The sequence below is a fragment of the Podarcis liolepis genome, assembly GCF_965112155.1.
Source record: "Podarcis liolepis genome assembly, chromosome: 13".
NCBI classification, from domain to species: Eukaryota; Metazoa; Chordata; class Lepidosauria; order Squamata; family Lacertidae; genus Podarcis; species Podarcis liolepis.
Genome location: NC_139573.1, coordinates 53,061,103 through 53,072,980, shown reverse-complemented (window position 1 = coordinate 53,072,980; position 11,878 = coordinate 53,061,103). Strand labels below are relative to the sequence as shown.

Here is an 11,878-nt window from a genome sequence, read left to right as displayed (position 1 = left end):
CCCTGCAATCATCCTGTTAGAAGAAGCACTTCAACATCCCATTCTGGGTTCCAAGGAAATGGGTGTGAGGAAGCTGCAGGTTCCTCATTCCTGTTCTAAAAAGCAGATATCTCCCCACCCCCCCATGATCCTGGGAACTGTAGTTTGTTAGGGGCTCTGGGAATAGCTCCCATTAGCAGAGATCCGTGGAGTCCTAGGAACTCAGTCATGAGGAGGAACCAGAAAGGTGGGAGGAGCTCAGATGCCCCGTTCTTGAGTTGGGGAGGGACCCCGTGCCTTGGAAATGGAAAACCGTTGGGTGCTGAGGGTCCCAGGATTGTGCCTTGCCTTCAAGGGGGACGCCTGGGAGATGGGGTTTGGTCCTGCTCAAGCTCTAACAGATGACCATATATTGGAGGACAGGAAGGGATTCCCCTCAGAACAGATTGGCTCAGGCATATCTGAGAGGAGCTAGCAGATGTAGCAACAGCTGGATTGGGGACTGGGAGCAGCCGCTGCGACCACAGAACACCAGTCCTAAAGGATCTATGATGGCTCCCTGTACCTTTGTGAGCACAATTCACAGTGTGGGTCCTGTATACCTGAAGAAGGGTTGCCACCTGGTCCTTAAAAAATCTCATCCTTGACAGCAAACTTAAAAGGATAGGAATTAGACTGCAAAACCTTGTTTTGAGCAAGTCCAGCTATGAAGCTAGCTGCCTTCCCTCCCTTTGCCTCACTTAAGAATCAGGCATCAACCTGGGAACTTTAAAAATAAGCTTTACTTACTTTATAATCATGAATCAGGTCACAACAATACAGGGATTAAAAACTGTACAGGAAAAATACTGTTATAGATTTGCAGGAGACCCCAACCCAACTAAGCTGTAGAAATTGATCAACTGCAGAATTTTGATTAATTGGGATATCAATGAAAGTACAGGCTGCACAACTGTGCCAGACAAGGAATTCCTGGGCTGACTTTTGCAAACCTGGCTGGCCCGTCTAGCAAAGGGCAAATCTGTTAACACACCTGAGCTTGCTGGGCACACGACCCAAGGGGAAGTGGGGATGAGCACCAAAGGTGTGGTGGGTACACAGCCTATCATTTCAAGGGAAAGGTCTCTAGAGTGCTTTGGCTCACACAGGGCAGGAGCGTAGTGAGATTTATTTTGTATTATTTCTTTGCACCATCACTGCATGTGACCCTTTGAAAAGAGGTTCCTTAAACTTTGAGTGGATATTCCCAGTCTCAGCTCGCGTCCGGCGCTACAGTTCCCAGATGGATGCAAAGTACAGCTGAAAGCATTAAAAACTCAGGAGCCTCCAGCCATTTTATGCACTGTGAGTTTAACCAGCAGAATGGGGTGACAACATGATAATTGGGGACTCCAAGAAAAGTGAGAGCCCATTCATATGAGAGCCCTTACTGTATCCTGCTTCCTCCACAAGGCCACACCTCCAGGGATGAGGCTCCATCTCTGGCTTCCGGGATGAAGGGCGAGAGAACATTCCGGCGGTTCCCGGCCCCTGACCCTCGCATGCCTCCCCCTCTGTCCGTTCTCCGTGCGGGCATGGCTCCTTCCTGGCCCTACTTGGCGCAGAAACAGCAGTCAAGGTTTCCTCCCATTAAAAGCACATCAAGAGTTATTCCGGAGAGGGAGGAGACTTTGGATTCTGCTTCTGTGCTAGTCTGGCTGAGACGGAGCCAAGAAGCCCATACGGAGGCCAAGTGGGAAGAGCTGCTAAGATCAGGTAAGTGGAAATGCCTGAGATTCTAGCCAACCTCAACTGGTGGTCTCAGTTACCATAATGAACCTTGGAATGAAATATATACATATTATCATCTATATATTTATCTGGAACTCCTCCAACCAATCAGACTGAGCTTGTTTCTTCCTTAGGCGAGAGGCCGGCCAGAACAAGGGGCGAAAGGCTCCCACTTCAGGTAAGTGGAAATGCCAATTAAGTGCCCTATATTACAGGAATGCTTCCTTCCCATGTCTCCCATGTCTCCCATGTCTTCCACCCTCATGCGCCAGACTGGTGCTAGCATGGCTGGGAGCCAGGCACTTGCTGATGTCTCCGTTTCCTTTGCAGAGGGGGCCTTTCCCCAACGTTTACATCGTACTGGCGAAATCCCTGGAGGGACGTGGCGAACATCAGGTACTGGGACAGAAGGAAGGGGTCCTTGTGGAACTTCTTTTGGGGGGTCATCAAAAATGGGGCAGTAGTTTTTCAGCCGCCCCAGCCCCTTCTCATCAGATGCTTCCTGCTTCCTCCACCTCCAGGGATGAGGCTCCAGCGCCTGCTCCCGGGACGAAGAACAACAGACCATCTTTTCTCCCAGGGGTCACCGAGATGCCACTGCGAAAGCAGCAGCAGGATTCGAGCCCAAGAAGCAGTGCATAGCGTTGAGTTCTCCCCTGCTGCAAATATCCCCTCTTTCTTGCAGGATCTCGATCGTGCACCGCTGTGGCTGCTGCCCAAGCCTCCCCCAAAATGAACAGGTAAGACGAAGGGAACCTTTGCATGGGGCGGGGAGAACACCTACAAGTTGAGTGTACGTGTTCATGCTCTGGGTGCATTTCTGAAAAAAGGCATATACTGATAAGGCGGGTTTGGGGACTGGGGACCTACCTATAGGGGTTGGCTGATTACAGCTCCAATTGTCCTCGACCACTGTCCTTTCCCCCTTCTTTTTTAATTAAAAAAACAGCTTGAGGATTCCCCAAAGACAAATTCCAGAGCGTGGAAGGAAGAGGCATTGGGTGACAGTGCAAAGATGTAGCTTTTGGCCCATCACTGCCCATTCTCATATGATGTCCTGCTTACTCCAAAGGGCCACGCTTCCAGGGATGAGGCTCCAGCTCATGATGGGAGAGAGAACATCCCGACGGTTCCCGGCTGACAACCTTCGCACCTGTTCTCCAATGCCCCTTCTCCATGCGGGCATGGCTTCTTCCCAGCCCTGTTTGGCGCAGAAGCAGCAGCCGAAGTTTACTCCGATTAAAGCAGCATCTCAATTTATTTCAGAGAGGGAGGTGACTTTGGCTGCTGCTTCTGTGCCAGGCCGGCCGGGACGGAGCCCAGATGCCCGTAGGGAGGAGTACAGGTTGGGGCAGCTAATAAGATCAGGTAGGAGGAAATGCCTCTTCCCAGGCCCCCCACCCTCCTGCCCCAGACTGGGGCTAATGTGGCTGGGAGCTAGGCACTTGCTGATGTCTCCGTTTTCTTTGCAGGGAGGGAGCCTTTCCCCATACTTTGTTCTGGACAAATCCCTGGAGAGATGTGACGACCCTCAGGTACTGGGACAGAGGGAACAAAGGGGTCCTTCCATAGTTTTTGGCCCATCTGAGGCCCATTCTCATATGATGTCCTGCTTCCTCCACAGGGCCACATCTCCAGGGATGAGGCTCCAGCACCTGCTCCAGGGACGAAGAGATACCATCGTGGCGGTCCTTGTGGAACTTCTTTTGGGGGGGTCATCAAAAAGGGGCAGTAGTTTTTCATCCGCCCCAGCCCCTTCTCATCAGATGCTTCCTGCTTCCTCCACAGGACCACGCCTCCAGGGATGAGGCTCCAGCGCCTGCTCCCGGGACGAAGAACAACAGACCATCACGGCGGTTCCCGGCCCCTGATCCTCGCCTGCCTCACCCTCCATCCGTTCCCCGTGCGGGCATGGCTCCTTCCCAGCCCTACTTGGCGCAGAAGTAGCAGCCAAGGTTTCGCCCCATCAAGAACACCTCCAGTTATTCTGGAGCCGGGGGAGATTTTGGCTGCTGCTTCTGTGCCAAGCCGGCCGGGACGGAGCCCAGACGCCCGTACGGAGCAGGTCAGGTTGGGGCAGCTGATAAGATCAGGTAGGAGGAAATGCCCCCTTCCCAGGTCCCCCCCTCCTGCCCCAGACTGGGCTAGTGTGGCTGGGAGCTAGGAGCCTGCTGATGTCTCCATTTTCTTTGCAGGGAGGGAGCCTTTCCCCAACATATACTTTGTTCTGGTCAAATCCCTGGAGAGACGTGACGACCCTCAGGTACTGGGGCAGAGGGAACAAAGGGGTCCTTCCATAGTTTTGGGCCCATCAGAGGCCCATTCTCATATGATGTCCTGCTTCCTCCACAGGGCCACACCTCCAGGGATGAGGCTCCAGGGCCAGGATTATTATGAAGAAACTATCATGAAGGTTCCCGGCCCCTGATCCTCGCCTGCCTCACCCTCCATCCGTTCCGCGTGCGGGCATGGCTCCTTCCCGGCCCTACTTGGCGCAGAAGTAGCAGCCAAGGTTTCGCCCCATCAAGAACACCTCCAGATTTATTCCGGAGCCGGGGGAGACTTGGGCTGCTGCCTCTGTGCCAAGCCAGCCAGGACGGAGCCCAGATGCCCGTACGGAGCAGGTCAGGTTGGGGCAGCTGATAAGATCAGGTAGGAGGAAATGCCCCTTCCCAGGCCCCCCACCCTCTTGCCCCAGACTAGGGCTAATGTGGCTGGGAGCAAGGCGCCTGCTGATGTCTCCGTTTTCTTTGCAGGGAGGGAGCCTTTCCCCAACATATACTTTGTTCTGGTCAAATCCCTGGAGATATGTGACGACCCTCAGGTACTGGGGCAGAGGGAACAATGGGGTCCTTCCATTGTTTGTGGCCCATCAGGGACCCATTCTCATATGATGTCCTGCTTCCTCCCCAGGGTCACACCTCCAGGGATAAGGCTCCAGCGCCAGGATTATTAACAACAGACTGTCATGGCGGTTCCCGGCCCCTGATCCTCGCCTGCCTCACCCTCCATCCGTTCCCCGTGCGGGCATGGCTCCTTCCTGGCCCTACTTGGCACAGAAGCAGCAGCCAAGGTTTCCACCCATCAAAAGCACCTCCAGAGTTATTCCAGAGCCAGGGGAGACTTTCGCTGCTGCCTCTGTGCCAGGCCGGCCGGGACGGATCCCAGATGCCCGTATGGAGGAGTACAGGTTGGGGCAGCTAATAAGATCAGGTAGGAGGAAATGCCCCCTTCCCAGGTCCCCCCTCCTGCCCCAGACTGGGGCTAGTGGGGCTGGGAGTCAGGCGCCTGCTGATGTCTCCGTTTGTTTTGCAGGGAGGAGAAGGTTCAGCCTGGGAGCCGCTGCATCCCGGGAGGGACTGGAGCCCAGACAAAGGCCTCTCACCCCAGAGGTACTGGGACAGAGGGAAGGACAAAGACCCCCGCAGGGAGGCAAAGTGTGGAAAGGCTCAGAGTTCAGGTAGGTGGAAATGCCAATTGAGTGCCCTATATTATATTATAGGATTGCTTCCTTCCCATGTCTCCCACCCTCCTGCCCCAGACTGGTGCTAGCATGGCTGGGAGCCAGGCACTTGCTGATTGCTCCATTTTCTTTGCAGGAAGGGAACCTTTCCCCAATGTGTACATTGTTCTGGCCAAATCCCTGGAGAGACGTGACGACCCTCAGGTACTGGGGCAGAAAGAAGGAAGGGATCCTTCTGAAATATGTTTGGGGAATTGTAGGAACATTGTCCCCTGTGGCTGTTGCCAAAGCCACCCTTATAAAAAGAACAGGTAAGAGGAAGGAAAGATTTCCATGGGGCTGGGAGAACACCCTACAAGTTGAGTGTCAACAGAGAATGGAAGAAGAACCTTTCTGCTCTCATGCTCTCGTCCGGAAGTGGGTTGGCCAAGCTTTCTTTGGCAATAATGTCAGGGCAGGGGCATTGGGCATTCCCCACCTCTGCCAGGAGGATACCAAGTCCTCCTTCCTCCACAGGACCACGCTTCCAGAGAATGGTCTCCATTGCCAGCACACAAGGTGATGGACACAGAGCGAGACTCCGTCTTCCGTGGCATTCCAGTCTTGCTTTTCTGGATTGCAAAGTCCTTCCAAATCGCTTGAGGAATCCTGCTGAAGCACTTCTCTGAACATTTGAACTTTGATATGAGTAAGCAGGTCTCAAGGTGACTTCTGGATCAAGGCTTAATGCTGAAAATTCAGGATTTTTTCCCCCCAGGACCACATTTCCCGAGAATGGTCTCAGTTGCCAGCACACAAGGTGATGGACAGAGTGTAACTCTGTCTTCCGTGGCATTCCAGTCTTGCTTTTCTGGATTGTAAAGTCCTTCCAAATCGCTGGAGGAATCCATGCTGCTTGGTGTCTTGCAAGTTTTCTGGGATGTTCCAGTTGCTGTCTGAATGTGCCCTTCACTGAAAGAGAACGGCATGACTGGCGCATGTTAAAATTAAATAAAGAAGTCAGAGCAACTGGTTGCTTTCAATATGCCAATGATCAAATAATATTCCGTAACAAACAGTATCAAAAAAAGGGGGTGGGAGCTGTTTTATTTCCTTCTCTGCCTTCTCTGGCTACTAATGGGAGCTCTGCTTAAGAAGGCTGAAGCCAGCTGGTTCTCATCAGCACTTTCTCCTTGGAGTCCTTGAAGCTGCAGGTAAAGTCACTCCCCCTTCAGGCTGCTGTTCAGCAGGTGAAGCAGATTCCTGCCCCATGACAATATCCCCCTCCCCAAGGTGCGCTTCCACCTGCTGGGTGGGTGCCGCCTTTCGGGGAACACAATGGTGGAAGTGTTGGACCAACCGGATGTTGGGGGAGCGTGGACATGCAAAGCATCTTCCTGTGAGGATTATCCATTACGTCCATGTCCATAAAATAGGCCATAGCCCCCCAATTTCTATCTTCTTCTGGATCCACACGTCCTTCCACAGTGGGGACATAGCTGTCCAGGTGGGAGTTGATCATGGTGAAGGTTTGCCAAACATTCTTCCTCCTAGTTTATATCTCCCTTTTGTCCTGAGTTCGAGTGTCTTCAAAGTCCATGACACCATTGGTAAAGGCTGTTCTCCAATTGGAGCACCCGCACGCCAGCGTTTCCCAATTGTTTATACTACATTTCTTTTAGATCTGCCTTGAGAGAGTCTTTAAACTTCTTTCGTTGACCACCAGCATTACATTTCTAACTTGCTTGGGAAGATGATAATCAGGCATAGCCCAGGTCTGTTAAGCTGCTTTCCAGGTGTTTTCAGAGGGTGGTGTGAGGTATCTGGGCATCAGGAAAACAAGCCAAGCCTGGCTCTGTGGCCATCCAAAATTGTGATTATTCTGTTCCTGGGCAGCTGGCAGAGCTCCTCTTCGCTGGGCATGGGACTGCCACATTCCCCGGCCTCCACAGGAGACTCACAGTCCCTCTCTGTGTCTCTGTTCCTTTTTGGCCACGGTCAAACAACTCTCATACTGATCCTAAGCTGAATAACTGCCCAGCCCAGCTGACCTCCCCCCTCCAGAACCCACCGCTCTCAACCGACTCTCAACTGCCTCCCCACCAACATTCAAACTCCCTTTCCAAGCCTCCTCCAATCGTCTCTCTCCCCCAGAATTCCACTCTCTCTCTTCCCCCCTCCCTCCCTGCTTGACATTCCCTTGGGAATCCAAATAGAATGACCTTAGTTATAATATTGTTATAGATTGAGGGGCGAATCCCACTAAACCCTAGAGATTAATAAATGGTACAAATTGGGGATTATTTGGGATGTGAAGGGAGAAATACAAGCTGCAGAGGAATTCCTGGGCTACCCTATGCAAAAGGGCCTTTAAGAAACAATTCAAGGACAAGGAGAGCCTAACTGGAAATGCAAAAGAAGTCCTTCTCCCTTGCCCTGTGGTGTGAACAGAGACGGGGGGGGGGGGGGATTTGAAAGAGATCCAGGATAATGGTGTGTGGTGAGGAAAACTGAGGCTTTGAGCAAGGGAGGAGCAGAGGAGGAGGAGCAGAGTCTGGAATCAGAGTCTGGAATCCAACTTGAGCAGAGTCTGGAATCCAACTTGGGAAGGCTGGCTGCCCTGTTGTGGTGGACAAATCCCTCTTGAAAGGACTTTGCTGTAAGATCTGGACTCCCTCCATGCAAAGGTGTAAACAGGTGAATAAACTGTATTTCTTAAAGGTAAGGCAGTCTCTGCCATGTCTCAGTTCTCCAAAGGTGAGAGCCATGGACTCTTGCCATCGCTCAGTAGAGAGAGGGGAGGCACCTTTTGGAGCAAAATTTTATAAGCCTGCTTTGTCAAGTCATCCTGTTAGAAGCACTTGAGCTTCCCATTCCTGGTTCCCAGGAAATTGGGGAAAGTGTGCTGCAGGTACTCCCTGTTCTAAAAAGCAGATGTCCTCCCCTAAATGATCCTGGGAATTTTAGTTTGTCAGGGGTTCTGGGAATTGTAGTTCTGCGAGAGGAAAGCAGCAATGCCCAGGATCTTTTGGGGGCGTCAAGTGCTTTAAATGCTCATTGGATGCACTTTACATTATAGGATCATAGAATTGTAGAGTTGGAAGGGACCCCGAGGGTCATCTAGACCAACCCCCTGCAATGCAAGAATCTCAGCTAAAGAATCCATGGCAGATGGCCATCCCACCTCTGCTCAAAAACCTGCAAGGAATGAAAATAGAACCCCAAGGTGGTTGTCACCAATGGAGGCGAAGGCTCAGAAAAAGCTCAATATGGAGGCCAAGTGGCCGAAATATTGGGAAATTCTGGAGCAGGAAGGAGACAAATTGAAGTTGCAGAGCTTTGAGAAACTAAAAGTGCGAGATTGGCTTCATTATTACCAAATAAGAGAGACCTTTAATTTAGACAATAAAATTGGCTTCCAGGTGGAAAAATCAAAACTGGAAACAGAACTGTTAGATCCCAAAACTAAGAACTTGTCAAGAATGTATAACTTGCTGTTGAAATGGAATACTCAGGATGAAACGGTGAAATCAGCTATGATTAAATGGGCACAAGATGTTGGACATAATATTATGTTTGCTGACTAGGAACAGTTGCGGACCACAGGTATGAAATTCACGGCATGTAATGCCCTAAGAGAGAATATTATGAAAATGACTTACAGGTGGTACATGACCCCAGTCAAGCTTGCAGCCAGTTGGCAGCCAGCGGTGACGTGGGCATGGGCATCATGGCAGGGGTGCTGATGTCTCCGTTTGCTTTGCAGTGAAGGAGAGATGCAGCCGGGGGGCCGCCACGTCCCGGGAGGGACTGGAGCCCAGACAGAGGACACTTGGGACAGGGGAAAGGAAGGAGGCATTAGGAAACACACAAGAAGGGCTTGCAGGATCAGGCCAAGGGCCCCTCTGGTCCAGCCTCCTCTTCTCCCGGGGGCCACTCAGATGTGTGTGGGAAAGCCACAAGCAGCATTCGAGCCCAAGAGCCCTCTGCCCACCTGGGACTTCCTGCAACCGCTTTTCTGAAGCATTGTTGTCTCCATCAGGAGAAGTAGCCTTTGACTGCCCTCTCCTCCGTTAAGTCATCTAACCCTCATTTAAAGCCCTTCAGTCAGAGATGCTCTTTTGGTGCCTCTCCTGGTCTGTGACATAAGTTGCCTAATGCTCTTTTTTAAAAAATAATATTTTATTGAGTTTTCCAATTTAATAAGAACCACATTAAAACATTCCAAATTACTATACAGTGGTACCTCGTGTTACATACTGTCAGGGGTTCAGGAGCAGAGGCAAGGGCAAGGGAGGAAACAGAGAGCGAGGGGGAGGAGGCAGAAGAAAAGATGAGTGATGACGACGACCCGAGATCTCCGAGTCTTTCCAGTGAATCAGAAGATTCACAGAAAGGAGCACCAGTGGCCAGGGCAAGGGGGGAGCCTAGGGGGACACCCCAGGAAGAAAGGGCCAGAGGGGGCTCAGAGGGGAGCAGTTGGAAATCGGGACCAGCGTCACCAACAGAGAGCAGGGGAGAGGAAGGGTGTCAGGTATCAAGCGCTGGCAGCTCACAACAGGAGGGAGGGCACGAGTCAGGAGTGGCCACACCTCCATCGGGGAGCGAAGAAACGGTCAGACGGAAAGTGGAAGGTTGGGCGCGCGCGCCAAGTTCAAATGCACAGGAAGGTGGCGCAGTAAGCAGCCCGGAAAGGGAGCCAGGTCCTAAAGCCTGGCGCAAGGAGACAGGAGGGTCCGGGGGGTCAGCGTCAGAAGAATCCCGGAAGGAAGAGACCCCGGGGGGCAGAGGGACCCAGAGAAGAACAGTCAGGCGGAAAAGGTGGAGTAAGGCTAGGATATTAAGTTGGTGTACAAGGGGCGGAGACTCAGACGGAGCTTCGCCGGTCTAACCCATAAGACGTAGAGTTGCACGCAGCAGCTTGAGAATGGAAACTGTAACTCAATAAAGACTTTTACTAAATGATCGCTGGCTAGCGTGATCCTCTGTGAGCTAGGATCTGGAAGCAGCTCTGACACATACGCTTCAGGTTACATACGCTTCAGGTTACATACTCCGCTAACCCAGAAATAGTGCTTCAGGTTAAGAACTTTGCTTCAGGATGAGAACAGAAATCGTGCTCCGACAGCACAGCAGCAGGAGGAGGCCCCATTAGCTAAAGTGGTGCTTCAGGTTAAGAACACTTTCAGGTTAAGTACGGACCTCCATAATGAATTAAGTACTTAACCCGAGGTACCAATGTATAATAAAAAAGCCAAATATATTGTCAAATGATATATCTTTGTGTGACTTCCTGTGCTCTGAATTTCACAGAGTGCTAATTGAAGTGAAGGCACAAGACAGATGTTGATCATCATGTGAGCTGCGCAGAGGTGGGCTGAATGCAAGCTGCCGGCCAGCCCTGTGGAGCCTCCTTTTATTGAGACAAATATGCAAGCCAGGCAGATACATTTTGGGCTGTGACCTTTACACATCTTCGGTTCCGAGATCGTGGGTGGTACAAAGTTATTTTGGCACCTGTTTCCAGCGCGTCATTTTCCCCTTGCACAGTGTATGACGAAGGAGACAAAAGGTCTCAGGGACAAAGGTTACAGACAGGACACCGCTGACTACTGAGACCGCAAAAGGTTAGACAGAGGGAACGATGTTCCAACAGCCGTGGCTTGCCTGAGGGGGGGACGGGACTGTGGCTGCCTGCTGGTGGAGAGTGTGCTCCCTCCGGACCCCACTGTCCACTCCGCGATTATCTCTAAACTAATCATTTAATATCACATTGCATTTCTTAATTAGTCAATAAACCATTCTGATGTTTCCTTCACTTAATTTTCATTTATGTTTACAACCACTGGTCTGTTCAAACTTTCTTTTCTTTTTCTTTTTTAAAATTTTTTTTATTCAAAGTTATAACAAAACATATTTTCCAAAAACATATCCTTATTTCCCCCCCATTTTTCCTCCCTCCCCTCCCCCCATAAAATCCATCCCCCCCGACTTCCCTCAGTTCCAGTCTTTGGTTTCTCCAATATTGCTATTTTCTGCATGTTACAGAGTTGTATAGATCCTCCAACTGTTTAGCTAATTATTATCAGTAAAAAAATTGCGAATGTTTATTCAAAACCTGCCAAGGAGTCTAGTTCGCATTGTTGCGTCTTCAAATACTTTGTGAAAGTTTCCCATTCATCCTTAAAGTCACAGTTATCCTTATCCCGTAGCTTATATGTCAATTTTGCCAGTTCTGCATAATCCACCAGTTTTTCTTGCCATGATTCTTTAGTTGGGGTTTCTTCAGTCTTCCATCCTTGTGCTACCAGAACTCTCGTGGCCGTTGTCGCATACATGAAGATGTTTTTCAACTTTTTTGGCAGGTCTTTCCCTACAATCCCCAACAAAAATGCCTTGGGTTTTTTAACAAAGTTAAATGGAACATTTTCTTCAATTCATTGTATATCATTTCCCAATTTTTTAAAATTACTTTACAATCCCACCACATATGATAAAATGTTCCCTCCTTTTCCTTACACTTCCAACATATATTTGAACTAGTTTTGTACATTTTCCCTAACTGCACTGGTGTTGTGTACCATCTGTACATCATCTTCATGTAATTCTCCTTCAATAAGGAACAATCTGTAAATTTTAAGTCAGTTTTCCATAATTTAACCCAATCTTCCATCATAATGTTGTGAC

The 11,878-nt window shown here is 50.4% G+C and overlaps 1 protein-coding gene across 6 annotated transcripts in view; it reads left to right on the top strand.

Annotated features, from left to right (window-relative positions):
- The first annotated feature begins 576 nt into the window (after positions 1-576).
- Positions 577-11,878, top strand: part of LOC310692375 (uncharacterized protein) — a 52,691-nt gene continuing 41,389 nt past the window's right edge. For 3 of the 6 annotated variants that reach the window (XM_083473272.1, XM_083473271.1, XM_083473273.1), the window contains exon 1: positions 4,688-4,962. In XM_083473272.1, coding sequence (XP_083329398.1) covers positions 4,779-4,962 — 184 coding nt within the window. In that variant the 5' untranslated portion in view covers positions 4,688-4,778. Of the gene's footprint in view, positions 1,735-3,842; positions 4,402-4,505; positions 4,596-4,687; positions 4,963-5,064; positions 7,530-11,878 lie in introns of those variants that run through there. The other 3 variants (XR_014518750.1, XR_014518749.1, XR_014518748.1) reach the window with 3 other exon arrangements.